This window comes from Lipotes vexillifer, unplaced genomic scaffold (genome assembly GCF_000442215.2).
Source record: "Lipotes vexillifer unplaced genomic scaffold, Lipotes_vexillifer_v1.1 scaffold23, whole genome shotgun sequence".
NCBI lineage: Eukaryota > Metazoa > Chordata > Mammalia > Artiodactyla > Lipotidae > Lipotes > Lipotes vexillifer.
This window is the reverse complement of record NW_006796283.1, coordinates 3,444,988-3,464,067: the sequence shown is the minus strand read 5'-3', so window position 1 is coordinate 3,464,067 and position 19,080 is coordinate 3,444,988. Positions and strand designations below refer to the sequence as shown.

The 19,080-nt window shown below is 59.3% G+C and overlaps 2 protein-coding genes across 2 annotated transcripts; one reads left to right on the top strand and one right to left on the bottom strand.

Moving 5' to 3' along the window:
- The first annotated feature begins 384 nt into the window (after positions 1-384).
- Positions 385-2,426, top strand: APRT (adenine phosphoribosyltransferase). Its single transcript, XM_007468439.1, has 5 exons — positions 385-469; positions 605-711; positions 1,706-1,839; positions 2,095-2,173; positions 2,282-2,426. The coding sequence occupies exons 1-5, from the start codon at positions 390-392 to the stop codon at positions 2,422-2,424; spliced, it is 543 nt and encodes a 180-aa protein (XP_007468501.1). The 5' UTR covers positions 385-389; the 3' UTR covers positions 2,425-2,426.
- Positions 2,427-3,198: 772 nt separating this feature from the next.
- CDT1 (chromatin licensing and DNA replication factor 1) lies at positions 3,199-7,228 on the bottom strand. Its single transcript, XM_007468476.1, has 10 exons — positions 6,998-7,228; positions 6,395-6,517; positions 6,167-6,318; positions 5,460-5,657; positions 5,215-5,360; positions 4,957-5,057; positions 4,371-4,559; positions 3,944-4,084; positions 3,665-3,866; positions 3,199-3,362 (listed from the first exon to the last, which is right to left on the bottom strand). The coding sequence occupies exons 1-10, from the start codon at positions 7,226-7,228 to the stop codon at positions 3,199-3,201; spliced, it is 1,647 nt and encodes a 548-aa protein (XP_007468538.1).
- Positions 7,229-19,080: the final 11,852 nt, after the last annotated feature.

The following is a 19,080-nucleotide window of genomic DNA, read 5'->3' as shown; positions in this document are numbered from 1 at the left end:
CCGAAGACCTGCGGGCGCTCTCGGCTCGGCCGAACCGGGCGAGGATTTCCCCGAAAGTCCGGCCGGGGCTGCGTAGACGCCGTACTCCATCAACCCTGACTCGCACCTGGGCCCCGCGCGAACGTCCTTGAGGCGGGGACGCCAGTGTTCAGGGCACAAGAAATAAGCACGTATCTTAAGACCGACCGCACTTACGATTCGATGAAATACGGTACCTCCTACGGGAGATGGTGGGCCCCGCCCACCCGGACCCAGACCCTTTCCACGCAGGCGCGGAGCCGCCTTGGGCTCCCGGCCCCGGCCCCTGGGGGGCCCCCCCTCCCCCACCCCGCGCAGGCGCGGAGCCTACTAGCCGGCTCCTCTTGCCCTCGAGACGCGCGTACGCTGCGATGGCGGATTCCGAGCTGCAGCTGGTGGCGCGGCGGATCCGCAGCTTCCCCGACTTCCCCATCCCCGGCGTGCTGTTCAGGTACGGGCAGCCGGGCCACGTGGGGCGCGCGGGCGGAGGAACGGAGGGACGGACCGGGCCGCGCGGCCCGGGATGTTGGGGCGCGGTGGGCTCTGCGTGGGCCCGAGAGTCACCAGGCCTGTCCTTGCGTGCCAGGGACATCTCACCCGTCCTGAAGGACCCCGACTCCTTCCGCGCCTCCATCAGCCTCCTGGCTAATCACCTGAAAAAGGCCCACGGCGGCGGGATCGACTACATCGCGGGCAAGTGGGGCGTCAGGGCTCCGCCGGGCCCCCGGACTCTCTGGTGCTGCTCGAGTCTGCCATGAGGGCGCAGTGTCGGGAGTCCTTTACCCTGGGCAGGGTGGCTTTGGGGGTCTTTTAGGGGACCCGCTGCCCCATCCCGACTTTGCAGCCGTGAGAGGGGCGACAGGCCCCTCCAGCGGCCGGGGAACGCCTCTGCTGGCTGGGTGCCGGCGGCGGGGCTGAGGGCAGGCACAACAGGTGGGGCCCCAAGGCTGAATTTCCCCAGGGGCTGTCTGACCAGAATCCCCTGGGCCAAGCATGCTTTCTTGTTTTACCGGCGGGTATTGAGCGCCTGCCGTGTGCCAGGTCCCTGTCCCAGTGGTGGGTTTTAGGAAAACCCAGGAGATCGTGGAAGATCCTGGCGCAGGTCCTGTTTCTCTTTGAGAGCCCCACCCCTGATCCTCCCTGGTTCTTGGATACCCTGAGGGTCCACAGCACTGCCCTGGAGGTTGGAGGGCTCCAACTGGTTGAGTCCTGCAGAGGATTCTTCCCTTCAGAAGCTCTCCCTCCCTAACCACACTCCCACGTGGGGAAGAGGCCCCCCTGGAGTTCCCCCATCACAGCTCAGTCCACCCCGGGAGGTGGCCGGCGCAGTCACTGCCTCTCCTTCTGGACTAGAAGCTCCTGGGGCAGACGCTGAACCGTCTAAGGGCGTTTCAGGTACCACCAGCCACTGGTGAGCAGCTGAGGCCACACAGCTATTTACACTGCCGTGTACGGAGTGGCTCCTGCCCAGCTCCTGATCTCTCTAGCACCTAGCAGTCCCCGTGTGGTAGGTGATCTGTCAACATTCCCAAAGTGGTTGGATGTCATTGGTCTTTCATCTGGAGGCAGCAAGGCTGTGTGTCCTGTGTTGTGATGGATACTTGTCACTGTTCAGCCCTGACCCATGGGGACCCCAATGCTGCTGCACCTCGCGGCTGCCCCCCAACACCCCAGGTCTCGCCGACAGGCCTAGACTCCCGCGGCTTCCTGTTTGGTCCCTCCCTGGCCCAGGAGCTGGGCTTGGGCTGCATTCTCATCCGGAAGCGAGGGAAACTGCCAGGCCCCACTGTGTGTGCCTCATACGCACTGGAATACGGGAAGGTGAGAAGGCTGGGGGCTGCCTCTGTGGACCCTCCATTCCCAGGAGAGTCGTGGACTGCAGTGGAGCTGCCGTGGTTGGTTGGAGTGGACATGGGAACTCAGAGAGACTGAGAAGCTGGGCCAGGCTGACAGAGCCAGGAGACAGGGTGGGTTGGAACTGGGGCCCAGGGGGTGGCCCCTTGTCCGTTCCCCAGCTCTGCACATTAAGGCCGTTTTGGGGAAGCTCATAGATCACGTGTCCGCTTTCATCTGCAGGCCGAGTTGGAGATCCAGAGAGACGCCCTGGAGCCAGGGCAGAAGGTGGTGGTTGTGGACGATCTGCTCGCCACTGGTGGTGAGGGTCTGGCCTCAGGGTCTGGCGGGGGTGGGCAGTGGGTCTCAGCACTCTAGCTTCCCAGGGCCCATCTCCACACCACCCCTCCCTCCCTCCCTCCCTCCCCAGGAACCATGCGTGCAGCCTGTGAGCTGCTGGGCCAGCTGCAGGCCCAGGTGCTGGAGTGCGTGAGCCTGGTGGAGCTGCCCTCCCTGAAGGGCAGGGAGAAGCTAGGAGCCGTGCCTTTCTTCTCCCTCCTGCAGTACGAGTGACCCGCAGCCCCGCACCAGCCGGCGGGGCGGGCCTGCTGCCTGGGGGGCCTGCTGGGGCTTCTGGAAGCCCCAAGGCCTGGAGCTGCAGACTCATTGACAGTGGAATGAGAATAAACAACTGACTTTCTAGAGCAGAGTCTCTCCCCAGTGTCAGTGTGGGCAGGTGCAGGGGCGCACCCAGCAGGCTGGGCCTCTCTGACATTAGCATTTGGTGGTTCTCGAGCCCTGTGAGTCGCCTATGCACGCACAGGGGCAGCCCACCCTGGCTTCCCCTGCTGCTGTGACCAACTCATCACGCACGCGTGTGGACTTCAGACAACTTTATCTTACAGTTCTGGGGGCCAGGTACAAAAACCAGGGTGTGGGTAGGCAGGGCTGGTTCCTTCTGTGGGCTCCAGGGAGAACCTGCTCCTGGGTTCTCGGCTCCTGGCATGCCAATCTCATATTCAGCATCTGCCTGCCTGCCTCCCTCTTACGAGGGCCTTGTGTGACACCCAGCCCACCCAGATACTCCAGGACCACCTCAGGATCCCACATGGACACCTGGGAGGGTTACCTGCCAGCCACACTACCCTCCCTGCACGCCCCCCCCCCCACTTCCCAGCACCCTGTGTACGAGGGGGGCCTCCACCACACTGGCCAGAAGTCCTCGAGCCCAGCAGCCAGAGCCCTGACCCTCACGGGGACTCGGGACAGGGAAAGCAAAGTGCGTCGTGTTCCTAGTGTAAGACACAGGCCCGGCGGCCCGGCAGCGTTGGCAACTGTCCGCCGGGCTCACAGCGCCTCCTCGGCACGGGCAAGGCGGGCCAACTGTGCCATGACACCTGCCAGGTCAGCGGCCTTGTCCAGCTTCACGTAGGTGTCGGTGCGGATGCGGTGGAGGCTGAGCCAGTTGGGCAGCAGCTCAGAGAGGAGCTGCACGTGCTTCTCCATCTCCCCTGCGGAGAGAGGGAGCACGTGAGGCTGGGGGCCAGGGCCCTATGAGGCCTCCCAGTAGTGACCACACAGCCTTGCCAAGGACCTGACCCTCCCGTGGAAACCCCACAATGGGATACGCCCAGCAGCGAGGGACCAGAGACCTTGGAGGCAAGAGGCAAGCCCTGTGGGGCCTGGGGGCCGATGGAGGGACCACAGGGGAAACAAGGCTGCAGGAGCCAAGGGGGCCAGATAGCCTCAGGAGGTGAGCCCAAGGGCACGGTGCCCGCCCTCACCTGGGACCTGGGGAGGGCCCTGCACGTACCGGGGCTCATGACTGTGCGGTAGCTGCCCACCATCCTGGCGCAGGCCACCTCCATGGTAAGCGCTGGCTTGCGCTCCGACACAAAGACGCTGCGCAGCACGCGGGCCAGCTCAGGCAGCCGCTCGAGCCGCTGCAGCCGCAGCTCCTGCTCCGGGCGCCGCGTCATCTGCGCCAGCTGTTTCTGCGCCTCCTTGGCCCGGACCTGCAGCGGGCATGGACGGTCAGGGGACGTCTGCCTCACCCCCTCACCACCACCCCGCGGGGACGCCAAACACTCACCCGCTCCAGCAGGGCCTGGGACACCCCCTTCAGAGCGGCAGGCGGCGTGGCTGGCGGGGTAGCTGGCAGTGCCGGGCTGGGGGACTGGGGGCTGCTAGGCTGGGCCGTGCGCTGGGCCAGGTCACTCAGAGCCTTCTCCATCTGAAGCAGGTCAGAGGAGAGAGGTCAGGAGACCCCTCCCCCGGGGTTCAGCCACAGGGGAGGCTCCTCACACCCCGCCTGTGTGGACCCCCCCAAGAGTCCTTTGTCCAGCCCAGGGTCACCCTGGCACATCGAGGGCCTGTGCTCACTGCCCCAGGGCAGAGCCTGCTGGTGGGCGGTGCTCCGCTTGTGGGGAGAGCAGGTCCAGCTACCCTGAGGCCCACGGCCAAGGGTGGAGCCTGTCAGGCACCAACATGGGGGTTAGGCCGCCCCACACCAGCCTTACCCTGGGTGACATCAGGCTGCGGGCACGGGCCAGCACCTCCTGGGCAGAGGCCAGCTTTTCCACAGTGGGCGGTTGGGGCAGCTCGGCTGGCTCAACGTCAGGCACTTCGTCCACATTGAAGCGGGGGTGCCAGCGTGTCAGCTGGTCCTCAGGCACCTCCATGGGAGGGTTCAGGGAGGCCAGGAAGGCCTGTGTGAGAAGGGGGAGCACCAGCTGACCCTGGGCACATCTGCCTGTGGGTGTAAAGAGCCGTCCGTGTTCCTGCCCAGCTGGGCAGCCTCGGGCAAGTTACTTCACTTCTCTGAGCCCCAGGTGCTCAGCTGGGCTGAGGGTACAGCATAGAGCACCCAGCAGCACCCACCGGACTCTCCCCAAGCTTCCCGGGGCCAGAGGCTACCAGCCTCGAACTCCCTGCTTGTCTACTCAGAGGCGCCCAGCCCCGCGCCTGCCCACGCGTGGAAGACAACTGTGGAGAGTGGTTAAGGGAACTCTAGAATTCAGCCTCGGGAGGAGCCCATTTCCTGCGGGCAGATGGGGCCGCGACAGCAAGGACAGCACAAGGACCTGAGCCGGGGGACCCGCTCACCCTGTGATGCTCCCGGACTCGGGCTACCAGCTTCTGGCTGAAGACCTGGCGCCGCTGCAGCAGGTGCGACGCCGTGAGCTGGGGGGCCGCACTGCCAGCCTCTGTGGGGAGAGTCCAGGCCTGAGCCCCAGGGCCGGGCCTACCCAGTCACCCAGCCCACCCCCACGGGTCTCAGACAAGGCCCAGTGCCTGAGGCCTTACACCCACGCTGAAACCGTGCAGAGTCCCAGGCAAGAACCCAAGGCCCGACACACTCACGCTGGTCCAGCAGCGGCTCAATGGTGAGCTGGTAATCAGACCTTCTGACGCCATCCTTGAAGGTGGGGATGTGGCGCTCCTGGCGGAAGCGGTAGGAGCCAGGGTACACGGTTTTGATCTGGCCCACGTTGCGCTCCTCAAAGCGCCTACAGGACAAGGGTGCGGGGGGTCAGAGAGCTGGGGTCAGAGGGCACACAGACTCCAAGGGCAGGACGAGGCCCTGACCCCCCCAACCCCCGGCTCACTTGTGCATCATGTCCTGGACGCCCTGCTTGACCTTGGTGAAGGTCACGGTCTCAGAGCGGTTGTAGAGCATGCTCACGATGGTGTCCATGCTGCGGAACATCTCGGCCAACACCTGGTACTTGTAGGGCAGCACGAGGCCTGGGGGCCCCGGCTGGGCCAGGGCGTGGAAGCGCTGGTAGGCAGGCATCTGCTCACCACTGCCAGGGAGGGAGCAGGACTGAGGGAAGCACCACACCCACCCCCTCCAGCACCCAACGGCAGGCAAAGTGGTGGGGGAAGACCCCAGAGCCTGGGCTTCCACCCCCAGGGCGCACGGGCGCACCAGTTTACAAAGCCCCTACACGCCCACTGTGGAGCACTACCAGGGGCGGAGACAAAAGCCTGGCCTCAAACCCAGCTGTCACCCAGGGCGGTACCCGACCATCCCCAGCCCTGGCTTCCTTGTCTGTAAGAGGCGTGTGATAACTACGTGACCTGGTAGGACAGACACGGTGCCAGGCAGCAGGTCCCGGTAACTGCTGGCTGTCCAGGTGGTCTGAAATTCGCAGGAGCTGGTCCTCTCACAGATGGAGGCCGACACAATTGCACTGCGCTGGCTCCTTGGAGGACACGACCCTCCCCCACCCGAACCACCACAGCCCGGCCCCGCCAGGCCTCCCACCAGGCCACCCCTTCCTGGGTGCCTAGCCGCCCTCCCTAGACTCACCACAGCCCGGCTGGGTGCCCCTTGTCCTCCGGCGCGCTGGGTTCCCCAGCATTCTTCTGTGCACTTGCTTTCAGCTCCTGGACCCGTGCCCCCAGCTCCTGTGCCCGCTGCAGGCACGACTTGAGCTCAGAGAGAGTGACTTTGGAAGGGACCTGCAGACACAGAGTGCTGTCAGCTCGCCTGTCACCCCGAGCCAGTCCACCTCCCCTGCCCTCAGTCCAGCCTCACCTTGTCATTGTCCTCCTGGGCTGCCGGGCAAGGTCGCTGACTGGCTGAGAGGGGGGCCTTCTTTGTCTTCTTGCTTTGGAGGGAAGAGTGCTCTGGGGAGCCAGCGGAACTAGGGCCAGAGACCTGGTGGGAAGGACCCCAAAGGTGATGAAACCACAAGACACTGGGGTGCACCATCTCGCAGAAAGCAGCTCTCCTGCCCCCTTGGTTAACCAGGACACGCCCCGCTCATAGCCAGGGCCAGAGTCACCCAGGCCTGACCCCTCGCCCAGTCTTGCAGACGAACCTGGCGTTTACCAGTCCGCTGGGCTCTGGCCCTCCCCCAGCACGTGCCACATCAGGCACCCCGCCTGTCACTGGAAGTCCTCTGGAAGGGAGGCCCCGCGAGGCTACGGGACCCCGCCTGCCAGGTGCGCGTGAGCTGGCCCTAGCCCCTCCTCCCGCGGGGGGCCTGGGTTCCACCCGGGTCGGTGCCCTCCTCCAGGGCAGGTCTCTCCAGCAGCCCCGCCCCCGCCCCACCCGGGCCGGCTCACCGCTCCACCGGTTCCCTCCCGTCTGTCTCCCTCCCAGGCCTCAGGTTCCTCCTCCCCTCCGCGCCCTCACCGCGTGGGCCGGCAGCCGCAGCCTCCTGCGCGCGGGCGGTGCAGGCTCGTCGCGCGTGAGCTCGGCGGGCGAGCGGGCGCGCTTGCGGCTGCTGCTGGGGCCGGGGGCCGGGGCGCGGGGGGCGGCCTTGTCGGGACTCGGGGTGCGCCAGGCCGGCTTGGCGCGCGTCGGCTTGGCCCGGAGCCCAGGACGGCGGCTCGCGAAGAAGTCGGTGAGGCGGCACTGCGCCATGGCGGGAGCGGCGGGAGCGGCGGGAGCGGCGGGACCGGGGCTGCAAGACCACGACTGCAGGACCACAGGCGGAAGTGGAGCCGCTTTTCCCGCTGGTTTTCGCGCCGCGCCCTGGCCCCGCCCCGGCCGTGGGCGGAACCATCGGCGCCTTGGCCAAGGGGGTTGGCGCAATAGGGACGGGCCCGGGCGCGTGCGCGCTGGCCCTCTCCGGCTGCGCCTACCGCGCATGCGCCGCAGCGAGGGTCTGGGTTGTTTGGTGGTCCTTGTGCCGTTTCCCGAGTCCTGGATGGGTCTGCGCCGGGCGGCACGGTTCCGGGTGGGCGTCGAGCCAGTGCTGTCCTGGCAAACAGGAACATGCTCCGCTGCTTCCACCTGAAATTTAAACTAATACGGTGCAGTGAAGCTGGCGCCCAGCTGCGCGGACTAGGAGGGCGCTGCGCACGTGGCCGCGGGGGCGGGGGTCTCGGCGTGTCCTGGGTCTGGCCTGGCGCCCAGTGTGCGGCCCAGGACCCTGAGGCTGGTGGATGCCCCTCGAAAGAAGGTGTTCGGCAGTTCTGGGAACGGACCGAGGCCACTGAATTGCACACTTCTTTAAGGGTGTAGGTTATGTTTCAATCAAGCTGTTATTTTGAAAGAGAAAGTTGCTCTCAAATGGCCAAATTGGAAAGAAAGTTTCTTAAAGCCTGAAGCTAGGTTATCTGGCAGGCTCAATGTCTGTGGAATTCCCATCACAGAAAAATGCGGTCAGCCCGGTTCTGAAGTCTGACCACAGGTCTGGGAGGAAACTAAATCGCAAGGGTTGTCTTTGGCGGGGGATGAGGGCTGAGACGGGAGTCTTACTTTGCCGTCTTCTCCAAGTTTCCTGTAAGGAGCCTGAGTCCTGCCTTTACAAGAGCAAAATTTAAAGGAACAGAAACGTCAGTTGAGGTGGTGCTTGCAAAATGACAAGAGTGGGAAAGTTGGGGGCTGATGAGACAGTTTGGTAGAAAAGCATCGTTGACCACATGTTGTAAAGGGCACAGCAACTAGATCCATGTTTTGTCAGCAGCCAGTAGCAAGTTATTAGTGGGCCGAGGCCAGCATTTTTAAGGCTACCTTTTGTTACAGTTTTGTTTTGGTGTGTGTACTCCGAGCCACCAAGTAAAGTGTGTTTTTTTGTTTTTTAATTTATTTTATTAAAGTATAGTTGGTTTACAATGTTGTGTTAATGTGTGGTACAGCAAAGTGATTCAGTTATACGTACACGTGCATATTCTTTTTTTATGTTCTTTTCCTTTATGGTTTATCTCAGGAGATTGTATATAGTTCCCTGTGCTCTGCAGTAGGAGCTTGCTGTTTCTTCATTCTATATATAATAGTTTGAATCTGCTAACTCCAGACTCCCAATCCAACCCTCTCCAGCTCCCACTCCCCCTTAGCAACCACAAGTTTGTTCTGTGTCTGTGAGTCTGTTCCTGTTTTGTAGGTAAAATAATTTGTATCATTTTTGTTTTGGATTTTGCCAATCAGTGATATCATATTACTATTTGTCTTTCTCTTTATGACTTACTTCACTTAGTATGTAATCTCTAAGTCCGTCCATGTTGCTGCAAATGGCATTATTTCACTCTTTTATGGCTAATATCCCACTGTGTATATACCACATCTTCTTTATCTGTTCATATGTTGATGGACATGTAGGTTGTTTCCATGTTTTGGCTATTGTGAATAGTGGTGCTGTGAACATAGGGGTGCATATATCTTTTCGAGTTAAAGTCTATCTGGATATAGGCCCAGGAGTGGGATTGCTGGATCGTATGGTTCCTCTATTTTTAGTTTTATGAGGAACCTCCATTCTGTTTTCCATAGTGGCTGCAAATCATTTTCATTCCCCCCAACAGTGCAGGAGGGTTCCCTTTTCTCCACACCCTCTCCAGCATTTGTTATTTGTAGACTTTTTTTTTTTTTTTTTAGCATTTATTTATTTGGCTACACCGGGTCTTTGTTGCGGCATGTAGGATTTTTTTTTTTAGTTGCGGCATGTGGGCTCTTAGTTGTGGCATGCAAACTCTTAGTTGCGGCAGGCGGGATCTAGTTCCCTGATCAGGGTTTGAACCTGGGCCCCCTGCATTGGGAACGTGGAGTCTTAACCCCTGGACCACCAGGGAATCCCTCTGTAGACTTTTTAACGATGGCTTTCCTCACCTCTGTGAGGTGGTACCTCATTGTAGTTTTGATTTCCATAAAACGCATTTTTAATCAAAACAGTGGTTGGGGGTTGTAGGCAGGCATCAACCTGAGTCGAAGTGGAGCCTTCTGCGCGTTAAAGAGGGACAGCGTGTGGGAGTCCAGACCTGCCTGGGCGCCTACGCCGCAGGCACAGCCTCTTCTTGCGATAAGGGGACCTTGTACACCTCGGCTGGCTTGTAAGCTGCTCATCAGGAGGAAGGGTGCAACGAGTTGGTTTCCCACTCTCTGTTTCACATTTTGAAAACAGAGAAACACCTGGTCTGGAGAGGTGCCAGCGCCAGGGCCTGACAGTAGTGACTGTGCGCTCGGCACCCCCACCCCCACCCCGCCGCCTGCCGTTTAGCCCAGCCCCTGCCCCCTGTAGATAAGCTGATGGGCAGGAAGTGGCCGGAGGCCTCGCCGGTTTCCGCAACACTGAGCAGGCGCCACCGGCGTATCACGTTTCACGTGTCTTGCCACCTGCCCACCCACCAGCCTGGAGCCACAGAGTGGGCGCTGGCTTATACCCTCCCAGAGCTGTGTGGGGCCCCAGGGTCCTGAGAAATCCAGGGGGATGCTTCGGGAGGGGACTCCCTTCCCGCTTGGCCACCACACACTTTGTTATAGGCACATGCTGCCAGGCGTGTCCACAGCAAGGGGACTCCTGGGAAGGGAAAGCGTTGCACAGAATTACTCCTGCTGGGGGCAGCTCTGGGGTCCTCGCAAGCCCTGAGTGGCTCTAGGATGAGCTGAGGCTGAGAAGGATGCCCACTGGAGTCTCAAGTCCAGAACATGAGTGTGAACCTTTGTCTGCGGGGGTGGGATGAGGGCTGGGTAGTGCTGGGGGTCTGGGGACTTGGCACACTGACCCCTCACAGCCAGCCAGCAGCAAGGGGGCAGCCCCACAGCAGGGTCCTCAGGACCCGCCCCGCCGCTATGGCCACCGTCCATGTCCTGGCGTAGCGTCTGGCTGTGCCACTGTGGCGTATTTTTAATGTCACCCCTGGAAAGCAGGCCTTTCGGGGTGGTTTCAACCCTGGGGCCAGTTGCTTCTCAGAAAACTGCCCACCCACCTGCAGTGATGGAGTTTGGCAGCCGAGGCAGCACTGGGCGACGCCTCTTCCGAACACCGCCCCCTGGTCTGAGAGGCGCACAGCTGAGCCAATCAGAACCTCTTCTGGGACCTGGGCCTCGAGTTAGAATCCCCTTCTGTCTCCCCTGGTAGCAGAAAGTGAGATGGAGGAGGACAGCCACCTTCCACCATGTGTGTGGAGACAGAGCGAGCAAGGGACCCTGTGGCCCCAGTGACAGACAGCCAGGCAGCCGCTAACTCAGATGTGGTTTCTTTTGTTTTATGTTTGCTGTGCCAGGTCTTAGTTACGGCATACGGGATCTTTAGTTGCAGCATGTGGAGTCTCAGTTGCAGCATGCATGCGGGATCTAGTTCCCCGACCAGTGATCGAACCCGGGCCCCCTGCATTGGGAGCACAGAGTCTTACCCACTGGACCACCAGGGAAGTCCCTCAGATGGTTTTTAATAGTTTCCAGTTTGGTCTCTTGTGAGGCCCACTTTTTTATGAGGTAGCCTTGATTCCTTCCTATACCTGTGCCTCTGGGTGGGTTTCTGTTTCTTCCAACCCAAAGAGCCTTGATTAAAGCATGGTCACAAAGGTTGGTCCATATGAGGCTGCATTAGTAAAAGTATAGAGAAGGGAGGTGAAAGCCCTTCTCTGACAGGGTTCCACCAGCCAAGTCAGGTTGGCTTATAGGTGTGGAACGCTAAAAGGATATAGCCTGGCTGAAATGCCTGGATGGGAGACAGACCAGATGGCGAGGGGCTAGACCCCTTGTCTGTGGGTGTTTACCCTGGAGAAACTTGGAGATCTGGGACTGCCTTCATTCATTTGATCAACCAGCATTTACCGAGTGACCCCCGGGAACCTGGCTGCTAAGGACCCGCTACGCACCAGCTTGAGAACAAGACAGATGAGGCCCCTGCTCTCGAGCTCACATTCTAGTGGAGAGAGAGAGAAACTAGTTATAAAGAGAGAGAGAGAGAATTTCAGATAAAGAATATGAAAGCTGGCCATGGGATTGAGTGCCAGGGGGAGCTACTTTACATCTGAGGGTTCAGGGAGGCTTCTTGGAGGCAATGACATGTGAACTGAGACTTGCATGGCGAGAAGGAGCTGCCAGGGAAGAGAATCCAGAGCAGAAGGAACTGTGAGTGTAAAGGCCCTGCAGCAGAGATCATGCAGGGCATAGCCCCTTTCATGACAGAGCCCTGGAAGTCCTGCAGTGCCACTTCGGCCCCTCGTGTGGGACAAAGAGGTTGCAAAGGTCCACCCAGCCTCCAGGGGGGGAGACGTAGGCCCCACCTCTAGACACAGCAAGGTCAAGGCCACATTGCAGGATGAGCTGTCCAGAGGTGGGGTAGCAAGCTTCTGGTGACGAAGGACCACCAGGAGAAGGGATTCAAGCGCTGAATATTAACAGCCAAAGTGTGTGTGCTTACCACGTGCCAGGTATAGTCCTGAGAGCTTTACACATACCTCTGTATCTGATCCCCACAGCCACCTAGGATGTAGATGGCTACAGAAAACGCCCATTTCATGGATGAGAAGACTGAGGCCAGAGAGGTTGAGCCACTTGCTTCGGGCCACACAGCCTGCAAGTGGCTGAGCTGAAATTCAAACCTAGGTCCATGCTGGCTGGCCCACCCATGTGGGCTGAGCCAGAGCCTATCTGCCCACCCAGGTGGGCCACCATCCCTGACTGGGAGTGACTTGGTTCCGTCCGTCCACCAGCTCCTTGAGAGGCCTGTGTGCTTCATCTCTGCCAGCAGGGCCTGTTCTGGGTCTGCATACAGTAGCATCACTAGTTGTGGGCTGACCTAAACTTTCGACCTGGAGGTTGATCGAGGGGACCATCGCGGTCTCCCATTCGCTTTTCCTGCAGAATTCCTCATCCCCACATTGGGTCTCTCATCAGGCTACAGCTGAACCTTACAGACCTTGGCAATCTGGTGCTGTCACTCAACCTGTCACCGTGCCCTGGTCTCAGCCAGCATCAGTGCTCCTCGCCTTTCCAGTTACACCCGATTGTGAGGCTGGATTTTCTTCACATGCTTTGACCAAAACAACTCGTCACAGCAGATTGGATGTGGAGCAGCTGTGAGAATCCAGCTGTCTCCTATTCAAGCAGACATTAAAGTGACGCAAAAAGGTAAGGAATGCCACTCTTCTCACTAAAATTTTTTGTCTTGGAAAATACAATTAGTTTTCATTTATAAAATATGGATGTATTATTGTTATTTTTAATGATTTAACACATAAATTTTTTAAAGCCTTAGTTTTGTTTTTTGTTTTTTGTTTTTTTTGCGGTACGCAGGCCTCTCATTGTTGTGGCCTCTCCCATTGCGGAGCACAGGCTCCGGACGCGCAGGCTCAGCGGCCACGGCTCACGGGCCCAGCCACTCCGTGGCATGTGGGATCTTCCCGGACCGGGGCACGAACCCGTGTCCCCTGCATCGGCAGGTGGACCCTCAACCACTGCGCCACCAGGGAAGCCCAAAGCCTTAGTTTTAATTTTTAATATGGCAAATACTGATAGATAAAAGCCCCTAGGGGTCCTCAGAAATTTTTAGGGGTGTACGGCTCGTGAGGCAGAGCTGGGGTCTGGGTGGGTAAAGGCCAGGACCTGCAGTCAAACAGCCCAAGTGGAATCTGGTTGGGTGACTCCACACAGGTGGCTGCACCACCCCGAGCCTCAGTCTTCTCATCTGTAACAAGGGATGGCAATACTACATGGCTCATGAGGATTGAATGTGGGTAAAGTGCTTAGCACAATGCCTGGACCACAGCCACTTAAAATAGATGGGCTTGGGGATTCCTTGGAGGTCCAGCGGTTAGGACTCTGCGCTTTCACTGCTGGGGCCCAGGTTCGATCCCTGGTTGGGGAAGTAAGATCCCTCAAGCCGCGCAGCATGGCACCCCCCAAAAAAAAAGTTAAAAATAAATAAAATAAAATATATGGGGCTTGCCGTCACCACCACCACCACCACCACCATCATCATCGTTTTAGCCATGCTCCAAAATATGACTAGAGTTGCAGTAGGTTCTGAGTTTGGACTACAGCCATGTCTGACCTTCCCTAACTTCCCTAGAATCCACCCCAGCCCCGGTGTTGCTCTTGCCCGTCTGCCACCTCAGTACATGCGTGGCATGAATGGCTGGTCCCCACGTGCTCTACCTTGGAGCCATTTGTACGGAACGACAATCACCCAGGGGTGTGTAGCGCCTTACCGTTTTTAAAGCAATTTCAGAAAACAAGAGTAGCGGGCCTCTGCTGACGTGTGCTGTGTGCAGGCCCTGGTCCCTGTGATTGGAACGCCTTATCTGACCCCTCAAAGCAAACCTACAAGCGGTACCCCATTTGGGGGTGAAGAGGCTGAGACTCACGGGGCACAGAGCGGGTGCACCAGGGAGCTGTGTCTGCACCTGCACCTCTCCCTCTCAGTCTGCCTCTCTTCCTTCCCCGGAGAGCAGACTGGAGTCAGAGACAAGTGGTGGAATTCAGGCTTTCCAGGACTCCCCTGGGCCCTGCAGAGAATGCCTCACCTGCAGCCATGGGGGAGCTTTTAATGGTCTTGGCTTGTAATGCGAGGTCCGTGGCCAAGTATGGAGGCAGCTTTCACCTTCACTGAAGGCATTTGGGTCTCGGCCAGGATCCATCCGCACTTGGTCCACCAGGCAAGCTTGGACTTCGTCACTGGATGGAACAAAGAGGGAGGCTGCTGCCCCCAGGATGAGTGACTCGGGAAGTCTCCTCTCCCTGCCAAGCCTCGGTCTCTTCATCCTACCAGGGGGACCTCAAGGGAACCTGGTCTCAGCAGGCTGCTGGGAGAGTCCTGGAAAAGGGAACTGGGCCTGAAACTCCCACGTGGTTTCAGAGCAGGCGGGGGAGTGCTGTGTCTTGCTGCACTGTGAGTGTCTAGAGCAGTGCTTGCCAGTAGAAATGCAACAGGAGCCACAAGTGTAATTTAAACTTTTCTAGTAGCTACATTAAAAAAGTAAAAAGAATCATGTGACAGTAGTTTTTAAAATATATCTTTACTTTGCCCATTATTTCCAAGTTGTTATTTCAACCAGTAGTCCATATAAACTTATTATTAACAAAGTATTTCCAGTTTTCTCACCATCACAATCATCACAAAGTACTGATCACTGATACCAGTCATACTAAGTGTAGCATGTATCTGACACTGACAGCACATCTCAGTTTGGAGCATGCTAAATTTTCATGGCGTACTCCATCTTTATTTCGAAATCATGAAATTGGAAAGGTGGACTCATGTGCCGAAGTTGTTCTAAGTAGACTTAAAAGTTTTCCGGTAATGGCAAAGGGTGTTAAAATTAACTAAAGGCGAATGCAAGTGCAGCCCAGCCCCCAGCGGCTCCCCATCGCCCAGGGCCAGGGCCGGGGCCCGTCTCAGCGCACCAGCTTGTGGAGCCAGGAGCAGGTAGGATGGGTGTGGACGACCAGGCGGCTGGGCACGTGGAAGAGGCGGTGCGAGGACCCTGCAGCGCAGGAAGGAGCTCCTGAAGGCCGGAGGCGAGGGCCAACCCCGGGCCCAGCCCTCGAGGGGACGAGCACCCGCAGGGGCAGGTCCGCGGCTCAGCCTGGAGTGCCAATCACGGAGGCGGAGACGTGTGGGGAGCGGGGGGCGAGCCTAGCGTGGGCGTGGTCCGCGAGCGGCGGGGCCTTGTCCGTCACGTGGCTCCGCCGACCGAGGCGGTGGAGGAGGGCTGCGTAATGGGCGGGGCGAGCTCGCAGGGGGCGGGGCCGCCTCCAGGGGCCTGGCTGGGGGCAGACTCGCTGCGCGCCGGGGCGGGAAGTTTCCAGGCGCTACCGAGCTCAGACCTCACAGGCACACAGACTGGCCCAGACGCGGCGCCGGCCGCCGGGGTCACCTGGTCACTGCAGCCCCAGGGTCCTGCCACGTCCCGGCTTGCCTGCAGGGACCGCCCCCCTGTCCTGACTCCTGCTGCCCTCCCGCCTCACCGTTTGCCTACTAGGGTGGCCCCACGTAGCAAGGCGTCCTCCGTGGTCAGACGTCGTCCCAGGGAGAATGCCTAGACCTGCGTGAACAGCCTGACAGTAGGGCCGTGGCTGAGACCGAGGGGCTTGTCCCGAGGAAGCCAAAACGCCCCCGCGTCCGCCCAGCGCGTTCCTTCCCTCCACCCGAGGGCGAGCATGGGCATCTGCGCTTCTGACACAGGTGGGTACCCCTCCTGCCGTGGCCCGTGGACTGCACTCGAGGGGCTGTAATGTCCCACCTTTAACACCTTGAAGGTCCCGCCACAAGCCACCCTGTCCAGGGTGAGCTGGGGAGTTCTGCATCTGAGAGCTCAAAGCCTGGCAGAGTGGAAGGTTAGTTGGTTCTAAGAGCTCGGGCTTGAAGTGAGGCGGCCGTCCGTCCATTCAGCAGTATTTACTGAGCTCCCACTATGCACCGGGCACCAAGCACGGAGCCCAGGGGACCGTGGGGAGCGGCCAGTGGGGAAACATACCTTAAACAAGTGTATAAATAGGCCCCTGGGAGAGCCTGACCCAGCCGAGGTGGACTGGGTGGGAGTGACGCTCCCTAGGGGGCTGGCCATGCGGATGGGCCCGCAGGGAGCAAGTTGAGGGTGCCACGGTGGGGTCTAGGTGGGGCTGGGGGTCCCTGGAGCTCGGGCAGTGAGGGCAGTGTGTTGGCACGAGAGGGCGTACATGGCCTCAGAGGGCATTTTGGTCTCTGCTAAGGGCAGTGGAAGACTTACGCTGGCAGTATTTTAAAAGACTGTCCTGGGTGGATTGGAGCCAGGGAGAGGCTGATGCAGTTAGTTGGGCAGAAGCCCATGGCTTTGGATTAGAGGGGTGGGTGGACTCAAGATTAGAGCAGATGCTGACTCTTGCATGCAGCTGCGTGTGTGGCTGTGGGCAGGTGACCGAACTGCCCAAGAGGGTGTCCTGCAGGTCCGCGGGGCCAGCCTGCAGGGTGCTGCCTCAGGGCGGAGCTCAGGAGTGGGAACTGATTGATCACTAGCACGGGGCAGAGCCAGTGCATCTAAGGACTGGACGAGTAGGGCCCAGCCCAGGACTTTGGGAGCTGAAGGGAGGGACAGACCGTGTGGCCAGGGCAGGAATGATCACCAGCCCATGGAGGACTCAATACCCCCGAAAAAGTTTCAACTTCCTCCGAGGCTGGTCGGGAGGAAAGCGGTAGATCCATGTACATCAGTCGGTTGCTGTGCGGAGGACGGCGTGGGGCGAGAGGCCCAGAAGAGGCCGTGGCCGCCCTGCCGCTGAGATCGGATGGCTGCAGGAAGGGAGGAGGGGGTGAGTGTGACCCTTCAGGGCCGCCAGCTGAGCCGCTCACCTGGTGATGCTCTCCTGGTCCTCCCAGGCCTGGGTCGTAACGCGTGGTCGCTGAGGCTGCCCTGTCCCAGCCAGCCCCCATCCGCTGCCCAGGACACCCGGGTTGTCTGTCCTGGATTCCTTCGGGTTGGTGCTGGGGCAGTGAGATCTCAGAATCACACCCCCTTCCCAGAGTGAAGATGTAGAAATGGTGAGAAACGCCATCCTCTCCCCTTAGCGCCTTGCTCAGCGTAGCCTGAGGGGAGCCCTGCGGGTAAGAGATCCTCCGCAGGGAGAGGCCCAGGAGTTCTCGAAACCAGGGCCCAGTAGAGGGCGGGCAAGTCAGCCTGGACTGTCCTTGGGTGCAGCACCCCCTTCTCCGAGCTCAGTTTCTCCACGTGTTATAAACATTTTCGTGTTACTGATTTTCTTTAGAACCACTGGTGCACTACTGACCCCCGGCCCCCAGGTCCTAATCCATGAAGGGGTGACGGGCCGTCTCACTCATGCCCCATGTTAACCTGCCTCCTCTGTCCTTTCACTCACCTGCTTTGTGCAAGTTTGGTGCTGGACATTTTCCCGCCCCTCATAATCCTACGCACTGTCTGACAGTGGAAATGATCCCAGCTCACGGGGAGGGCCATGCTTCAGACACTCCCCGACCCAGCCTCTGCCCCTTGCCGCACCCGCTCCTCCTCCCGCCCCCACTGCTGCCGGCTGAGTGCCCCCCCCATGCCCTCCCAGGCAGAGCCAGGGAGGCACTCGATGCTGGCGTGGGCCAGGTGGTGGGGGGCTGGGCAGAGCCGTTGGTCTCAGCAAGGATGTCACCTCTGTGACGCCCCTCACCCTACTTGCCCCGCTAGCCTGTCAGCCACAGGGGACGCTGGGTGTGGGGCCGGTTCGTCTCTGCAGCTGGGCAGTGTCTGCGCCCGGGGCCGGGCCATCAGCCCCGACCCGATCATTTTGACCTGGTCCCTCCACCATCCCGTCCAGCTGGAGTCCGGTTTTGCTGCCAAGATGGGGGTAGGGAAACCACTGACAAACTTCTAAAAGTTGGCTTCACGTGGAAAACCCAGTTATTCGTTGGGCCACCTTTCCCCGCAGTGTGGGTTTAGTGCCCGTGCCGTTCCTGGTGGCGGCTTGTGAAGGGCTCGCAGCCACAGGCCCCTGTAGGCACGTGTCTGCGTTGTAGGCGCCGATTTCCAGCCTCACAATTCAGCTGGTCTGTGAGCCCGTGAGGGGGGCAGGTTCCAGACTGACTGGGAGCTGCAAGTGCAGAAGCAGGCGCCGCTGCTGACTCTGGTCCAGTCACGTCCTGAGCAGGGACAGGGCCGAGGGCTGGGCCTTCGGGCAGCGAGGAAGCAGGGTCACTCGGCCGATTGCTGGTGGGCAGGTGGCTGGGAGGGGGCTCCGGTAGGACGGGTCCCTCAGAAGGAACCAGGCCTGGGAACCGCTGACAGGAGCCTGACTTGGGTGTGTTCTCCACTGGATCGATTCCTGGTTTTGTTTCCAGGAAAGGGGGGCTGGGGAGACTCAGTGGGAATGTACTTGGGGACATTAAAAAATAATCCCCGATCTCATCAAGTCTCTGGCCAGGAGTCAGGAAAACAATATTCAGAAGAAACAGACAACGTGGGTGCCTCTGGGGAGGCCCCTGGTGGAGGACCAGCCATAGTGTGGGCTGCAGAGAAATCCGCTTAGCCTCATGTGAATCTCTCAAGTTAGTTGTTTATAGTGGTAAAAACCCATGATATAAAATTTATTATTTTAATCATTTTAAGTGCGCGATTCAGTGGCATTAAGTACATTCATGTTGTTGTGTAACCACCACCATTTGTAACCATTTCCTGAACTTTCTCATCATCCCAAAAAGAAAGTCCGTACCTGTTAAGTCATAACTCCCCATTCCCTTCTCCCCTCAGCCCCGGGAACCTCTAATCTAGCTTTCATTTTTATTAGTTTGTCTATTCTGGATGTTTTATATAAGCGGGATCGTGCAGTACTTGCCCATTTGGGTCTCACCTCTTTTTGCTTAGCGGATGTTCTCAGGGTTCATCCAGGATGCAGCAGCATCAGTACTTTTCACGGGCAGATAACGTTTCATTGTGTGGAGGGACCACATTTGGTTTATCCACTCGTCTGTTCATGGACACTTGGGTTCTTTCTTCTCAGAAATAAGCTGTAGGGCTTCCCCTGGTGGCGCAGTGGTTGAGAGTCCGCCTGCCGATTCAGGGGGCCCGGGT

Excerpts from the sequence above, each read along its gene's own strand:
- CDT1 (XM_007468476.1), bottom strand. The coding sequence starts at position 7,228 with ATGGCGCAGTGCCGCCTCACCGACTTCTTCGCGAGCCGCCGTCCTGGG. Across the intron at positions 3,867-3,943 it reads CCCAGGCCCTGCTGGAGCGG|GTCCGGGCCAAGGAGGCGCA; the intron begins GTGAGTGTTTGG and ends TGCCCGCTGCAG. Across the intron at positions 3,363-3,664 it reads CCGCACAGTCATGAGCCCCG|GGGAGATGGAGAAGCACGTG; the intron begins GTACGTGCAGGG and ends CTCTCTCCGCAG.
- APRT (XM_007468439.1), top strand. The coding sequence starts at position 390 with ATGGCGGATTCCGAGCTGCAGCTGGTGGCGCGGCGGATCCGCAGCTTC. Across the intron at positions 470-604 it reads ATCCCCGGCGTGCTGTTCAG|GGACATCTCACCCGTCCTGA; the intron begins GTACGGGCAGCC and ends CTTGCGTGCCAG. Across the intron at positions 2,174-2,281 it reads CGATCTGCTCGCCACTGGTG|GAACCATGCGTGCAGCCTGT; the intron begins GTGAGGGTCTGG and ends CTCCCTCCCCAG.